This window comes from Amphibalanus amphitrite, unplaced genomic scaffold (genome assembly GCF_019059575.1).
Source record: "Amphibalanus amphitrite isolate SeventyFive unplaced genomic scaffold, NRLGWU_Aamphi_draft 000454F_arrow, whole genome shotgun sequence".
NCBI lineage: Eukaryota > Metazoa > Arthropoda > Thecostraca > Balanomorpha > Balanidae > Amphibalanus > Amphibalanus amphitrite.
In genome coordinates this window covers 154,470-171,440 of record NW_024881948.1, presented here as the reverse complement: position 1 = coordinate 171,440, position 16,971 = coordinate 154,470, and the positions used below count along the sequence as shown (strand labels likewise).

General features: G+C 51.1%; 2 protein-coding genes across 2 annotated transcripts; both read right to left on the bottom strand.

Annotated features, from left to right (window-relative positions):
• Window positions 1–9,482: 9,482 nt before the first annotated feature.
• LOC122391790 (sialidase-like) lies at window positions 9,483–12,481 on the bottom strand. Its single transcript, XM_043386035.1, has 2 exons — window positions 11,913–12,481; window positions 9,483–11,444 (listed from the first exon to the last, which is right to left on the bottom strand). The coding sequence occupies exons 1-2, from the start codon at window positions 12,390–12,392 to the stop codon at window positions 9,723–9,725; spliced, it is 2,202 nt and encodes a 733-aa protein (XP_043241970.1). The 5' UTR covers window positions 12,393–12,481; the 3' UTR covers window positions 9,483–9,722.
• A 60-nt stretch (window positions 12,482–12,541) lies between these two features.
• LOC122391788 (eukaryotic translation initiation factor 6-like) lies at window positions 12,542–16,194 on the bottom strand. Its single transcript, XM_043386034.1, has 2 exons — window positions 15,951–16,194; window positions 12,542–13,667 (listed from the first exon to the last, which is right to left on the bottom strand). Exon 2 carries the CDS (start codon window positions 13,664–13,666, stop codon window positions 12,929–12,931), a length of 738 nt encoding a protein of 245 aa, XP_043241969.1. The 5' UTR covers window position 13,667; window positions 15,951–16,194; the 3' UTR covers window positions 12,542–12,928.
• Window positions 16,195–16,971: the final 777 nt, after the last annotated feature.

Genomic DNA, 16,971 nt, shown 5'->3' with positions numbered 1-16,971 from the left:
TGCATTATCTGTCCTGGCCCTGGGACCATTACTCTTATAGTGATTTGTTGTACTTTCTCAGTAACAGCAAATCACTATATGTGCGCAGGTGACGCCGCCGTTTTCCCAAATGCAGAAGACACTAGAGATGTCAATCGGATACCAACTTTTTGGTAATATACCGATACCAAACCGATACCAACTTGGTATTTGGTATTTCAATCCTAATGCTTTTGGTATTTTGTTGGTATTATGAATGCTCAGTAATGTATAAGAGGCTGTAAATTTGGTAAAAAGTTTGTATTTTCCTGGTATTCCCAACTTGGTTCGGTTTCGGTATTTTCCATGGTTTTGGTTGGTATTTGGTTTGGTATCGGTAACCTCACTTTCTGTAATTGACATCACTAGAAGACACTCAAGCCTTAGTGAGCGGCCGAATCGACGATCTCAGATAATTTATCTCTCGTATAGAAGCATCCCTCGCATCGATCAGTGATTGGTTTAGTCTTCACGCTCTCAAGCTAAACGGAAACAAAACACAGCTCGTGGTTTTTGGCAGCAGATAAAATTTTCGAAAAGTAGGTACCTGACTTCAGCGTCTCTCTTCATGACTCAGTGCCTGCTTGCTAACGGCCATGCAAGCAAGCGGCCTGTCCGGGGAAATACATGCGTCCGAGCTCAGTCGTCGGTGTACTTAACCCGCGCCCTGCTGGGGGGGGGGGGTGTTTGAACACCCCCCCCCCCCCCTTGTGGTTTTTCGCGAATATCTCAAAAACGGCGGCGCGGAGCGCCGCCGTTTTTGGTACACCTTATCATACATCAATTCTACACATGTTGTGAAAATTTCAGACCAAGGTCATTCAAGGTCACGTCACCAGGTCACTTGAAGTGACCTCACCTCATAAAAAGTTTCAATGTCTGTCATAGCTACACCGAGTGACCGATCGCTTTGAAACTTTCAGAGCTTGCTAAGAGCAACAGCATGTACAAAATGTATATCTCAGAATTTTGATATCGATGACCTAAGGTCAGGTCAATTTTGCGACCTCCCCATTATAAGTCAATGGGAGAAAATTGAAATGCGCCTCTTTTGGACGAAAGACATTATGAACACTCCCAAACACTGAATTACAAGTGGTTTAGACACACTGAACATGAAAATGGTGTCCGTGACCCCTTTTTATGCCCTGAGGTCATCTTAGGTCACGAATGGTATCTAACAGTTTTTCGCAAATAACTTTTGATAGAGGCATGCTAGAGCGATGAAAACGCCTTAGATGTGTTCAGCTCGACGATACGGATCGACTGATATGCAATATGACCTTTTCCGGTCAGGTCATGACCTTGACCTGAGGTCAAATTTTCAAGTTGACCTTTCAAGGTCAAGTTATAGTTCATTCGATGCGTCTTGACGAGAGGAACACGATGCCGGTAACAGTAAGCTCGTACAAGGCTTGGGTCAAAAGTTATTGCAGAAAAACTGTTTCCGAAAAAATCGGCTATTTTTGCAGTTTTTGCCCCCTGCAGGCAAAACCGTTGACGTTAGGTCAAATCTGAGAAAATTACTCAGAAAGGGCGTTAATAGGGCTATCGAATGCGCTTTTCCGCGGCGCTGTAGCTCTATTGGTTCCCGAGTTATGCTATGGCTTCTTGGAAATTGTCGACATTCGACCTGGAAATCAGCGAAATTTTGCCTTCAATGACCTCTGGTGACCTGACCTTTGACCTGAGCAAAAAAATGACCGAAGTGATTTCCTCATTATTTTTGACGCTCTTTCGAACGCCGCCTTTCGCGTATCGCTACGTGGCCCAGGAGCCGAGTTAGAAGGGGGGTGTTCAAACACCCCCCCCCCCCCAGCAGGGCGTGGAAATCCAGGACCCCCAGCCGGGCGCGGGTTAATTGTTGATCGGACAGTCTCATGCACGAGATTGTCTCCCGGACCGTGTAATTGAATATTCTCTTTCTCAAAACCACCTCTTTTGGACGAAAGTTATTCTAAACACTATAAAACACTGTACGTGACTTTGACACACTGAACATGAAAATAGCATCCGTGACCCTTTTTTATGCCCCTGAGGTCATCTCAGTTCACGAATGGTATCTAACAGTTTTTCGCGAATAACTTTTGAAAGAGGCATGCTAGAGCGATGAAAATACCTTAGTTGTGTTTGGTTCGACGATGCAGATCGACTGATATGCAACATGACAATTTCCGGTCAGATCATGACTTGAACCTGAGGTCGAATTTTCAAGTTGACCTTCAAGGTCAAATTGTAGTTAATTTGATGCGTCTTGACGAGAGGAACACGATGTCGGATAACAGAAAACGCTTGCATTGGGCCTTGGCTCGTGCAAGGCATGAGTCAAAAGTTATTGCAGAAAAACTGTTCCTCCAAAATCGTCTTTTTAGTAGTTTTTGCCTCTTGCAGACAAAACCGTTGACGTTAGGTCAAATCTAAGAGAAATAACCAGAAAGCATGCTAATATGGCTATCAAATGCGCTTTTCCGCGGTGCTGTAGCTCTAATTGGTTCCCGAGTTATGCGTCGGCATCTTGTTAACTGTCGATATTCGACCTGAAAATCGGCGAAATTTGGCCTTCACCATGATCTGACCTTTGACCTGACCAAAAAAGTGGCTGAAGTAATTTCGTCATTATCATTTTACGCTCTTTCGAACGAAGATGGATTATGGGGTGTAAAAAGATATGCTTGCCAATGTACAGTCCGCAGCAGAAGTAATGTGCGGTTTCAGTCATGGGTATGTTCTGCTTCTGAAGCTTAGGAACGATTAGTCAGACTACAATGAAACTTTGAATGTAGCCATGGGTGTCGATTTGTATACCTTTGGGGGTGCTGCAGCACCCCCAATGCTCAAATGAGCACCCCAATGGTTTTCCGGGCACCCCCAAATTTTCCAGTTTAGCATCCCCAATGATTTGGTCCCTCAAAAACTCCCACTAACTCTGCTTGAGGAAAATAATTGGTTCCGCAGTCTTTCACTACTAAAAATAAAACAATTACGCAATTTACAATGCATGAAGTAAAGATGTACTAGAAAGTAAAAGTTAGTCTAAAGAAGAAGGGCGTAAAAAGACGTTAAGTTGCAAAGACACTGGTGTGGGTCCGTCGTAGACGGGTGTCGGACCCTTAGAGCTGATGGCGTGTACCCTTTACAAGCCGGCAGGGGGCTCCAGAGACCGGCGACGGGCCCTCAGAGGCCGGCAAAGTGCCATCAGAGGCCGGTGGTACCTTCAGAAACCCTGTGGGGTCGTCTCTAGAGACCGGCACGGGCTCAGATGCCGATGGGGCCCTCAGAGTCGCCGGTGTGGGGCCTTCAAATGTCACCGGTGGGTGGCCATCACATGTGCACTTGTGGGGCCTTTAGAAGCGACGATGTTGGGCCCTCAAAGCCGCAGATATAGGGCCTTAAGAGGCACTAGTGTGGGGCCCTAATATATGGCAATGTATGGCCCTCACAGGCGCCGTTGTGGGGGCTCTCAGAGACACTGGTTTAGGGCCATCACAGGCGCGCGTGTGGCCCTCAGAACTGCTGTTACGGAACGGACCCTTCATAGGTCGACAAGAAGATATCAAGAGGTCACCGGTGCCATCAGGAGCCTTGTGGGGTTCTCAGAGACCGGCATGGCGCTCTCAGACGCCGCTGGGACCCTCCGAGTCACCTGTGTGGGACCGTCAGGGTCGCTGATAACTGACAAGGGCCCTCAGAACCGCCCATGTGGGTTTTTTAAATGCATTGGTGTGGGGCCTCAGAGTTAGGGGTGTGGGCCCTCAGAGACGCCGGTGTGGCGCTCAGAGGCGCCGGTGAGGGCCCTCACAGTCGCCGTTATAGGGGCCCTCAGAGAATGTGTAAAAATGCAAGTGTCAGCAAGGCCGTTCCGTCGCTCAATACGTTGTAAAAAAACACCTTAACTCCTCTGAGGGAATGTAGCCCTCAGAGAAATAGGTGTGGGGCTATTACAGGTGGGTGTGGAGCTCCCAGAGAGCTCCCAGAGCCCCCTAACCCAGCCAGCAATTTGGTTCGGCGCAAGTCCGTTTTGCCCCGGCAACTCCGACATGCCAGACTCGGGCCGGTATAAAAGGAACGCCGTCAGAGCCGGGGTTTGGGTCGATACGGCTCTATTCCGGTTAGCCAGTCTTGGCCGTAGCGCTCCCGGGTTGGTATGGTTCCGGACCGCCAAGTCTGGCTCAAGTCCGGCTCCCTGCCACGGCTCAAGTCCGGCTCCCTTACGACCAGTCCGGCTGCCTCATAGCTGCTCTGGCTTACTGTGGCTGAAGTACGGTGGAGGTACGGCACGGCTGATGCGGCATAAGTCCGGCTGTGGTGCGGGCGAGCTCCGGGATCGTGTCAGCTCCAGTAGAGCCCCAGACCTTGCCCGTACTTTAGCCGGAGCAAATGCCTGAGCTATCCAGAGTAAAACCAGCTACGGCCAAGGCCAAATTTGCTGGCTGGGAATAGGCCGGTTAGGACCCCCAGAGTCCAGCAAGTGGCCCTCCGAGGCCGGTAAGGGGCCCTCAGAGGCTGGCTTGGGCCCTTATGGAGATCTTATTGTTGATACTTGTGGACCCATGAGGTGTTTTTTACGAGCCCTGTGGGGCCCTTCTGAATCCAAATATGGTCAACATGGACCCTTATCGGCCAATTGGCGCCGCAGGGCCCCTCAGGCCCGAATAACCCGAGGGGACCCTGAACCTGATGGGGGGGGGCACGTGCCTCACGGGCCCACCTGGCTACGCCACTGAGGAAAATCGTAAACCTGTAAATATCCAAATGCGATCACCCTTCATTTTTTCAGCGATTATTGTGATCGTCTAATTACTGCCAGAGCATCGTAGCTACCGTTGTCTCCGCGCAATGTCCGCCCCTGCGGACCGCAGCGACTGCTGCACCGGTGCTAATCGCCCTCATCGGTTTCTGTCACCTTTTAACAGAGGTACCGGGGCTGCTGCCATACTGCCGGCAAATATACGACTTTTTCGGAAAGATGTTTATGTAATAAGGTAGCCAAGTACTAGGCCGAGCGGAATGATTTTCAAGAAGAACGTTCTGCCCTTGGGAAATATTAGTGGAAATCTCGGCATTATCAGTATTCAGTACCTTATGGGGATAACCAACCCTATACGGTTGTGCCTCATGGCAAAGCTGCAATCTTTCACCCGGTGCAGGGGTTGAGCACCCCCAACCATTTTGAAAAATCGACACCCCTGAATGTAGCTTATATGTATCGTCACTCTTGCAGCTGCAATTTTAGCTATTGACATCTTCTTTTCGATCACTCCGCATTAAACAATCTCCAGTCAAAGCCAATCGTTGAGATTGGTAAAACCCTACATTACTTTAGCGGTGGGCTGTACGCCTATGTTTTTGGATGGAAATTGAGGGTGCAGCTGCACACCGTGCACTCCCTCTTCCGCCGCCCCTGATTTCTTGCCACAATCGTCTTCAACCGCTCCCGAATGAAAGAATGTACGTTAATATTGATATATTCTCATTTTGTGGAGGTTGGGCAAAGCCTGACCACTAGGTACTGGGGCATTCCTCGACTCTACTGGGGCATTTGCCCCAGTAGTTAACATGTTAGCCGAGGCCCTGTTTTGAGGTCAGGTCAAAGTTCAGGTCACCAGAAATATTCAAAGGTAAATGTTGTATTTTAACTTTTTTCTCTCGGAAATCCGGCGAATAACTCGAGGACCAATAGTGCTAGAGCGCCAAAAAAGCGCATTCGATAGCCCTCTTAACCCGCGCACCGACGGGGGGCGGTTATCCCCCCCCCCCTGAGGTTTTTCGCGAATAGCGGGAAAACCGCGGCGCGTAGCGTCGCGAAATTTGATATGACTAGGTATTCTCTCATCAATTTTACACATGGTGTGCAAGTTTGAACCTCCTAACTCTTAGGGTCAGGTCACCAGATCACTTTAACCCGCGCCCCGTTGAGGTCTGGCAGGTTCCACGTCCTGTTGGGGGGGGGGGGGCAAAGGGCCCCAGTCGTATCTCCGGAACCAATAGCCGGGTCGGAACAATTCCAACGGCAATCGAAAGAGCTCATCGAGATGCACAAGATAAGATATCGATGACCTTGATATTTGACCTGTGACGTCACAGGGAGGTCAAATAAGGTCAAATCAGTCCAACTAACAATGACGAGAAGTCGGTCATAAAAATGAAATCGAAGTTTCCAAAATGAGTCCTGATATGATGTATATGATAGATCTGGCATGTGGATAGTCACCTGAGTGGATGATGATCTGTGACGTCACAACGGGGGTCAGCCTCGACCAATCAGAAAACACTCTGGTGAATCGTAAGGAAAGGCACAGGAAAGTCATGTTAAATTCTGAATATTCGAGTCTTTATGAAGACATGTCATATATATGCATCCACAGGAACATCCTTGGCCATTTTTTCTTGGACCTATGACGTCACAGGAAGGTCAAATAAGGTCAAATTGTACCGGTTTACAACGAAAAACATTTTTTTACGTACAAGTGATTTTAGTCACGCAAAGGAATAAGGATCATATTCAGTTAGCAAGAGGTCGATTAGAATCATAAATATTACCTACTCCTGACTGATTTCAAGCACAAATACCGAAAATGTTGTGACGTCATAAGAACAGTCGCTACTTTTTCAGTCATTCAAATGGCTGTATATCTTAGGCAGTTTTAGAGATATTTTGTTAATTTTTGACGTGTGTAAGGCCAGTAGGTAACGGGTTCTCTAACATACATTCCGGTTTTTTGAAAATTTCTCCAAATTTCAAAAATATCTCAAGAAATCTAAATTTTGAGTTAGAAAATCCCTAGATCTAGAGATTTCTATATATTGGAAATTTCAAGATAGCCATTTTGTTTGCCATACTTTTTTATACCTACGGTTCAATTTTTGAGTCGCTAAGTTGAAACCCTGACTTCCTGCGATTTTTCTCCGTGAACAACTTTTTCGACGAGAAATCGCCGAACATCACCTCAGTTTGACCTCTATAGCTCGTGACCTGAGATGACCTGGGACCTCATTTTTTCAGGGCTTGTGTAAAATTGATGCCCGGAGAGGTACTGAAAGTTTCAAGTCGAAATTCGTAGCCGTTTTTGAGTAATCTCCGAAAAACCACAGAGGGGCCCTTTGGGCCCTCACCCCCAACGGATCGCGGAGGTTGGGTCCGCGGGTCGCGGACCCAACCTCAAGTCACCTTTTTGCAACTTTGTCACCGTGTCAGAGCTACAGTAGATGACGGAGTCCTTTGAAAGTCGGAGGATGTTATTTGGTCGTTGGTAGCTACAATTTGTTTATCTCGGAATTTTGATATCGATGACCTAAGGTCAGGTCAATTTCTCGACCTTCCATTAATAAGTCAATGGGGGAAAAATCAACACCCTATTTTTCCACTAAAACCCGTCAGAATGGCCTCATATACCAAACATGACTTCATATACGATCAACCTTCACTACCTACCTACCTTGCGGCCTGTTTTGCTGATGGGCAGTTGTAAGGTCATGTGACGTCATCAAAGGTCACCGACGATTTTTTGCCAATAACTCCTTACAGGAACAAGATACAGCCGCGCAGATGAACTCATTGTGTTCAGCTCGTCAAGGCGCATCGAATGATATACATGATGATCTCGAGGTCTCGTGACCTGACGTCAACCTTTGACCTTGACCTTTCGAGGTCAACATATACCTATATGGTTCGATGCGGATTGACGAGAGGATCACGATGGTGCCCTTAGTTTGTTCCTAGCTTGACCAGTTCGAAAGTTATTCGAGAAAAACTCCATATCTAGCGCCGCCGTTTGGACTTTTTTGACCCCTGTGACGTCATCTTTGACCTGACCTGAAAATTACCTTTGCAAAAATTGTAGACGTTGTCCGTGCGTACCCCATGTCGTTTACCGCTTGTCGCTATCTTGCTTCGTTCTCGAGATCTCATGGGGGGGGGGCGGTCATTCGCCCCCTCCCCGTCGGTTCTATGTAAGTTGGCGCAGACCCTCGTCCCCTCGCCGGACCTATTGGTTTTCTACATACGCGCCGGCCGAGGGGGGAGCGGGTACGACCCCCCTCGCCGTTTCGCCCCTGGTAGAGCTAGCGCGTCGCAGAAAAAAACGTGCGTGTGCGCCGTTACGAGACGCAGAGATTGATACCCGATTTTAAGGTCCTAGGTCAACCGGTGACCTCTGAGGTCAGGTCAAGTGCCCCAAGGTACGGTTCAGTTTTTGGTGAATAACTTCGCCAAAAACGGTCGCAGAGCCGCGATTTTGGCAGTATCCTGTTTGCCTCGCTCAGGCGCGTCGAATGATACACTTTTTGTTTGGGTCAGGTTATTTTAGGGTGTTGATCTCAGGTCACGGTCAGGTCAGCGCCCTCAGGTCACGAAGTTGGTCGAAAGAGGTCATGTCGCATATCATTCGATTCGGCAGGTCTTCTTGAGTCCATTGGTGGCTTTCCCGACTCGCAAGCTCAATTTGATCGGGAGCTATTGACGAAAAACTAATATGACCTTGATGACGTCATAAATGACGTCACACAAGGTCAACATTGCAAAAGTGACGCATCTAACCTTGCAAGGAGTGCATCAAATCACGATTCTGTGTAGTTGAGATAGTTGGATATCGTTTCCGGCGCCAGAATAGCAGTTTTTATTTTTTCCCCTTGACTTATACCTAATGGTGAGGTCACGAAAATGTCCTGACCTCATATGACCTTTAGGAAAAATCCGAGATATACAAGTTGTGAGACTCGTAATGGATACTAGATCCTGCAAGTTTCATTTCCCTGTGAAAGTTCCTCTGGCAGTGAGGGCGTTGCGAAGTTGCGACATCTGAAGACCGTGCAGAGGTTCACTTATGACGTCATAGATCAGTGACCTGACCTGACTCGAAAATGCGGTTGGTGTCAAAAGATCCGGCTTGAATCAAAGGTCAGGTATGCCAAGTTTCAGCTCTCTATCGCCAGCGTGCTCGGAGCTATCGCGAAAAAAATATATGGGAGGCGGCCCCCAATAGGTTTTTAAGGACCCGATTTTGGGCCGAGGGGGCGGCGCCCCCCCCCCCCCCTCTCCGGCCGGCGAGGGTTAATCAGTCGGAAGAGCTCTACAGTGACCGCCTGAGGCCTCTCAAGAAACGATGGAAGAAGCTTGTGTAGTAGGTAAATGTGTAGCAAGATAAAAAAGGTGAAAATATTGCATTGGCAGCTGTAAATTTTTAACGGCATCTCCGTAGTGCGATATTACCCCTGGACGCTGCCCGTTCATATCGGAGACTGTCGAGCCCGGTTCGCTCGGTCATGGAACGTGTTGTGTCCTTACTCGCTGCGTTTATGCAGACATGCAATGTTGCATGAGTGTTCACTCATGCCCGTACGCAGCGCATCAGCTGCAATGTCTTTCAACTTAACACTACCGATATAAATGTGTTCATATTATTATTAGGCGCACTAAGCCACCATTCAGTCCCATACTTGATACTGCCCTGCGTTATAATCGTTCAGGTGACGGATGCGGTATTTTATTAGCATTGCCAGCTGTGCTCAAGCATGGAAGTGAACATGACATATGTCTCGTATGGAGTCCGCCTTTCTGTGCTCTGTCCGACGGTTCGAGACAAGTTTTCAGACGGTCCGAAGACCGGGAAAAGTCTTGAACTGGGGATGCCCGCTCGCAGGGTGCCGCAGTCTGGGACCCGGGGAGTGCGGCGTTCTCAGGCCCGGACACGGGGAGCGCGGCGTTCTCAGGCCCGGAGCGCCGGTTTGGCCGCCACCGGGGAGGTCCACTGGTCCAGCGTGGCCCACACGCGGCGCATGGTGTCCAGCGCGGCGTCCCCGAGCCAGCAGTGCTCGCCGGCCGGCTGACCGGCCGCCGAGAGGGTGGCCACGGCGCGCCGCCAGCCCGGCTCGCCGCCGTCCACCCCGGCCACCCACGGGCACCAGCACCGGTGGCCGTCCAGCGGACCGACCGGACGACGGCGCGCCCGCTTCACTGCAGAGTCACCCGCCGTCGGCGAGTCGGCCGGCCGCTTCCCGGGCCGCGCCTGCTGCTCTGTGAGAGGCGTGTCGTCGGCGGCGATCGGGGTGCTGAGCGCGGCCGTGGTGGCCGTCTCGGCCGCGTGGCTCGGGTCCTCGGAGGCCGTCGGAGTGGTCACGGTGGCCGTGGGGGTGGTGTTGGCCGCCGCTGTGGGGGTGGTGAGGATCGCAGAGGGCGGGTCGACGCTGTCTCTCGCTGCTCCGCTGTCCGACGGCTCCGGTATGCGCGTCTCTTCCCCACTGTCAGATGAGTCCTCGGAGCGGCTCTCCTGAGACGACTCGTCGGTGCAGCGGTCACCCACCGGCGGCTCGTCCCCTCCCTGCGAACCACCGTCCCCGTCCGACCCCGGTGCCGCCTCTGAACCACCATCCCCCTCCTCCAAGCGGTCCGACGAGACGGACTCGTCCCCATCGTCGACAGACACCGCCGGCAGCTCCTCCTGCTCGCCTTCCTCCGTTGCTGGCGACCCACCCTCCTGCTCCCGCAGCGGCGAGCCGTCGGACACCGACCCTGCTGCCTCGCCCTCTACCGACCCCGCTCCCTCGCTCTCTACCGGCTCCGCTCCCTCGCCCTCCGCCGGCTTCGCTTCCTCGCCCTCTACCGGCTCTGCTCCCTCGCCCTCTACCGGCTCCGCTCCCTCGCCCTCTACCGGCTGTCCGTCGCCGCCGACCGGTTCCGGGGAGCCGTCAGACCGGTCCCTCGGCGTGTCCGGAGAGCCGCTCGCGCTGCCGACCTCTGGGGAGCGCTCCGAGCCAGACGGCTGGCTCTCGTCGGGAGAGGCCGGGGTCTCGGCGATCGGCGAGCCCGACTCCTCGCTCCCCTCCGGCCGGGCGGGGGACGGGGCAGCACCGCCCCCGGCCGAGGTCGGACGGTCACTATCGCCCCCGGCCGTCAGCTGAGAGCTGGTATCGTCATCCTCAGCATCATCAGTCTTTGGATGGTCAGTACTGAACTCGGCAGCAGAGACTGGCACGGACACAGCGTCTCCGGGTGTAGCCGAGTCGCCGGCTTCGGCAGTGACAGCCTGGGTCGGGTCAGGGCGCTCTTCAGCACTGCCCTGAGCCTCGGGGGACCGGGGGCCGTCATCCGATCCCAGTGCACCACCGCCCTCCACCGCAACATCTCCTCCAGCACCTTCAGGCCCCTCATCACCACTGTTCGCCTCCACTCCCCGCGTGCCGCCGGTGTCACCCTCCTCCCTCTGGTCCGGCTCCTCCGACATCTCAAAGTCCAGCTCCTCCAGTCCACACTCGTCCAGCGCGTTCTGAATGAGGTCGTCACCGGCTGCGGGTGTCTTCTGACCTCCAACAGCAGCGTCCTCTGGCGACGGTCGGACCGAGGTGTCCCACGTGCGGCAGCCGAAGGTGCAGCGAAGAAACCTCTCGTTGGACGCCAACTCCCAACCGGCCAGCCCATAGCTCAGCGCAATCTGGAACGGTAGAACAGAACCGGATGGGGTTAAGTAAAGCATGTCAATGAAACACAACGACGCAGTATTTTCAATGGCAGCGTAACAATATTGAACTGAAACAAATAATATCACCCGAAGCGAGCGATTCGCAAGAATACTGTGTTCAACGCTTTAATGGCGACGGATGAACAATTTACCAACGGAACCGTAGTTTTACATTTCAGCAAAAGACAAGTGTTCTCTAAACGTCACGTTTCGAGCAAAATGATACTCATCGGCGTCAAACACCATAGTGAGATCAAAACCCAGTTCCGTCTGCCTTCAATGACTTTGAACTCTACGGTGACACGGTCAGCTCCCACAATGACAAAACACTGGCAGTACCCTGTGACACCCAGCAGTACCCCGGGGCCGTATACCACCCCGCAATGCACCAGCACCCTACACAGTACACATACAGTGTCCCGGGACCGCCCCAGCTCTCACCATTTCTCGCTCAGAGTGCGGCGGCTCGGAGCCGAGCGCCTCGGTCAGCAGCGCGGCGCTCCGCTCCGGCTCCAGACTGGGCTCCAGCGGCGCGGAGTCGGCGGGCAGCGGGACGTCGGCGGCCGCCAGGCGCGCCACCGCCTCGGCCAGCCGGCGCCGCTCGGCGGGTGTCTCCGGCAGCGGCGGCCGGAGCTGGCCGGCCGACAGCGGCGCCGCCGACCACCGGCAGCCGGCCCGGTGTCCCTCGGCCACCAGCCGGCGCAGTCGCGACACGCACTCAGCGCGCAGACGGTGGCGGCCGGCGGACGGCAGACGCGCCGGCACGGCCGCCTCGCAGGCGGCGCAGCGCAGCAGCGGCCCGGCCTCCAGGCGCCAGCCGCGGCGCGCGCACTCGAGCGCGCTCAGCGGCTCTCCGGGCCAGCGCGCCGGTGTGAAGGTGGCCAGCCGCGCGAGCAGCTCCTCGCGGCCGCGTGACGTCATCCTGAAACCAGCGCAAACGTCCAGCTGTCCGCAGGCGTCAGCGGCCGGGCGCGGCGACACCAACCTCCTCGGTCGCACACGTCACCAATCCTCACCCACCCATATCCACCAGCCACAGACGACTTAATATTCCCCACAAACACAGCAGCAGAGCTTGCAGAAGTCGCATTTATTCAGCCTAAAATCAACGGAAATGCGTTTCATGTATATTTGTTAGCGATAACAGTACTTGAAGAAGCATAGCTCAACACTTCGAGCAAGCTCCATCAATTCCGAAAAATATAAAAATGCCACACCCGATATCACGTAGCGACCATCGCAGATCAAAACAGGATATCGTTTCCCGAACGGACACCCGCGTACAGCCCGCAACACCGCGCAGACTACGACAGATGTTGCCGTGCGACATCCCACCGACAAACCGGTCCCTCAACACGTCAACATGTGCACAGACAGACCGTCCGGTCCGGCGGTGGACGGACTCACTCGGCCCGCCGCACCGTCTCTGGCCCCTCCCGCGCCCGCACCTCGCCCCATTACGATATGCTCTCGATGAGGGTGTCGCGCATGCCGCTCATGGTGGGCGCCGCCGCGTCGTCGCGCAGCTTGAAGATGCTCTCGATGACGTTCAGCTCGGTGGAGGTGGTGTCCAGACCGGCGAACGCGCACCAGTCGTTGACGACCAGGCCGGCGCCGAGCACGTCCGAGCCGCGGTTTACGGTGCCGGCCACCAGCGGCACCTGCAGCAGCGACGACAGCTCGTCCAGGTCCTGGCTGGTGGTCTTGGGGTGCACCAGGCCGCCCTGGTTGCTCAGGCAGCTGTACGAGCCCACCAGCAGGTTGTCGGCCAGTGTGTGCCGGAACACCTCCACCTTGAGCGTGTCGGCCAGGATGTCCTCTGTCTCACGGTCCAGGTCCGGGTGCACCAGCGCCACGTAGTCGTTGCAGACGATCACGTTGCCGAGCGCCGAGAGCCGCTCCTCGACGCGGCGGATCTGCACCGAGTCGGGCAGCGAGTTGCGCAGGTGCTGCAGCTCCTGGTCGGTGGTGGTGCTGGGCACCAGCAGGCCGTGCCGGTTGCCCACGCTCAGGTTGCCGACGATGCGGCAGCCGGCGATGGAGGCGTGCACCACGGGGATCTGGTCGGCCAGCTCCGACTCGAACAGGCTGTAAAAGTTCTCCGAGCCGCCGATCCCCACCAGGCAGTAGGCGTTCGTGAGGTTAGAGAACACGCCAATCTCGTTGTTACCCTCGAATTGCGTACGCACCGCCATTCTGCAAGGCAAGAAGAGGCGTGGCACTGCCGGTGCCACTCCGAGGCCCCACGTGGCTCCTGCTCCATGGATCATGCATGGCAACCACTACATTAATTTCATGATTACTTATCATGTTTAAAGGTGATAGTTGATTTATATAGGTATCTCACAAAACAAAGGACTTCCTTCCATTTGGGGAAAAAATATTGAAACCATGGACTTTTCCTCTTTCTAAAAGATTTAATTAATACTATTGCTTGAGTTATCAGTATTATTCCAATTATATGGTGTCCTTCTCAAAAGTTCACTTTTATAAATGCAAAGGCTATTGCACACTACCTTTGCGAACTTGGTAATGGCAGCCACACTATCAGCCCAGCCAGGGTTAACTGGTGACAAAAAGCCAGAACTGTAAGCACAGGAGCTGATTGTGTATTCAATCCTTCTAGCAGATTGTATGTGACTGTGTGGATAATGAATAGTTATGTAATGTCTGACTGAATTTAATGCCACTGAATAGAATCAATCACTTCATACAAAACATACCTCCTATAGAGTTTTGAATTACATGCCTATATATAGCTTGCAATCAGGTACACTTCAGAGGTAGGAGTTTTATTTATCTATGCTTTTGGAATAGGTAGTAGGTGCTGCCAAGTGCCAGGGCAGTGCTTACCAAGTGCCAGGGCAGTGCTTACCAATGTTTTTCAGAAAGGTCATAGGCATCATAGCTAAGGCTGACAGCCCAGAAAGGGCACCTGCAGTTTGTCACTGCTGGTTTTAAAATGGACCCTCTCAAAATGAGTTTAACTCTACAAGTTTTGGTATATGTGAAGATGAAGTCCAAATGGTATGTTGTAGGCTGGTAGGATGTAGGTTGGTAGGTTGTAGGTTGGTAGGTTAGTAGGTTGTAGGTTGGTAGGTTGTAGGTTGGTAGGTTGGTAGGCTGGTAGGTTGTAGGTTGTAGGTAAGTAGGTTGTTTGGCATGTTAGTAGGTAAGGTTTGGTAAGGTTAGATTATGTTTATCTAATGGATATCATCTTCATATTTACTTAAGTTTTTGATAACTAGGTGTTAATGATAGCATCTTGTCAGCAATTCTATGATTATCATAAAGGCAATCATACTTTGCAATGTTCAAATTCTAAACCATTTCATTATTTTTCATGCAGTTGGTAAAATATCAATGTGATTCATAAAAACCTCAGAATTCCATTTTGCCAGTAGGCACAAACACACCACACTTGAACTTACAGCAGCTTTTCACATGTACAATCTAGGCACAACACAACTTGAACTATCTCATGATGCATAAGAATATCCATGATGAAACAAGTTCAGGTGTAAACTAGCTTCAAAAGCATAGTAACAGCTCTGGGCCATACTCTTTTCTGGATAATTTGCCAGCTGGCGCTGTATGCTAGTGCTACTAGCAGAGCTTGTTATATATCAATGCTTGATATAAACAACCTAAGATCTATCTATCGATTTTTCTGAGTGCCATTTTACGTGCTCATGTCCATCTACTACCATGTTTATATTATTAAGCACCATAGCTATCGTGCCTCGCCAGCTGGCCAGCCAGCAGAATTTATCCAGTTGTTAGTAAGGCCCACAGCTCTCCTCCCCACAGATCTCAGCAGTCGGGGAAACCACGGTAAAATCTGCTATTTTTAGCAGTCTGCTATTTTTAGCCGAAATCTGCTAAAAATGGGTACGCATGTGACGTCATCGTACCCAAATATAGCAGATTTGGGTACGGCCCCATACAAAAGCAGATCTGCACCCTAGTTGAAGCAAATGCGCATCAAATGCCTGGCAGATTCATGATTAGAATAGTGCTGAGAATGTCCTCTGATATTTTTGTTCAGATCCGACTATTTTCAAATAATGAATTTGAAAATAGTCGGATCTGAACAAAAATAGCAGAGATCACTCTCAGCACTATTCTCATCATGAATCTGCCAGGCATTTGATGCGCATTTGCTTCAATTAGGGTGCAGATCTGCTTTTGTATGGGGCCGTACCCAAATCTGCTATATTTGGGTACGATGACGTCACATGCGTACCCATTTTTAGCAGATTTCTGCTAAAAATAGCAGACTGCTAAAAATAGCAGATTTTACCATAGTTTCCCCGACTGTCAGAAAACGACCTTTCGGTAAAACAGCTTGAAAATGATGATTGATGGATGACTCCGGACCTTGAATAAGCTGCGACCAAGCCTTAGCAACCAAGCACTTAAACATGGGAGAAGGTTGGAAAATAGAACAGTAAGAATAGCAATAATCTCATGACTTACCTGGTCACTAAAAGAGCTTTGATTCTTCACAGATAGAAATGCTTGCACTTTGTACCGTTATCACTTCAAAAATGAAAGGAATAGGTGCTGTCGCCCGTCACTAGGTGCAAGGCTAACTAGGTGCCTACTGATTTGTGACTTGTTCGAGTAACTAGCTCAAAAGCGGTGAAAATATTAGATTCTCTGCCGGCCACTGGTAACAAACAGAAGAAAACTCTCTCGCGTGGACAACTTCAAGCTTTGCGGAATTAGGAATTTGATTAAAGCTGAAATAAATTTTTAAGTTAGGAAAATAAATGACGTCACTAGACCAATTTTATTTTATGCTTTCTTGACCTTTGTTATGGTAGTTTTACTGTAAATGCGAAAAATTAAAATGTTTCAGCAACATCGCCATTCTTAAACTCGAAAAACAATTATTCCATACTATCTAAAACAACTCAATAAATAGCCCTTATGGTCAACAGCTCTAGATAATTCATCCCATTGGCTGTTCAAAGATACGTCATAAGACAAAAACTTTTCCCGATTGAATAAAAAAAAAAATCGCCGTTTGCGCGGTTGCGGGTGGTTGTGCAACGTGACGTCGACCTCGCTCTCGGCATTGAAAAAAAAAAATGAAAAATCCACAACTGGGATGATATTGCTCACAGACGGTCAAATGACAAGTAAATGCCCGCGAAATTTTCTGCAGGCAGGCGCGTAACCACGAGTCTGAAGTTACTGGGGACCACATGGAGGGCCACGAAGACCAAATATGATATTTCAGGATCAGCCTTCGCCGGAGTGTGTGTGTGTGTGTGTGTGGGGGGGGGGGGAGAGTGTGTGTGGTGTTTTTGGCCACACCTGCCAGCTTATTTTACGCGTGTAAAGAAAACCGAGGCGCGCACCGCCGTGAAACTTGGTATAGCTTATGATACCTCAATTTCGCATCGTGTGTCAAAATTTTGACCCCAGGTCACCTAAGGTCAGGTCACCAGGACAAGTAAAGTAACCATGCCTCTAAAAACTTTGTGACTGT

Excerpts from the sequence above, each read along its gene's own strand:
- LOC122391790 (XM_043386035.1), bottom strand. The coding sequence starts at position 12,392 with ATGACGTCACGCGGCCGCGAGGAGCTGCTCGCGCGGCTGGCCACCTTC. Across the intron at positions 11,445-11,912 it reads CGCACTCTGAGCGAGAAATG|ATTGCGCTGAGCTATGGGCT; the intron begins GTGAGAGCTGGG and ends CTACCGTTCCAG.
- LOC122391788 (XM_043386034.1), bottom strand. The coding sequence starts at position 13,666 with ATGGCGGTGCGTACGCAATTCGAGGGTAACAACGAGATTGGCGTGTTC.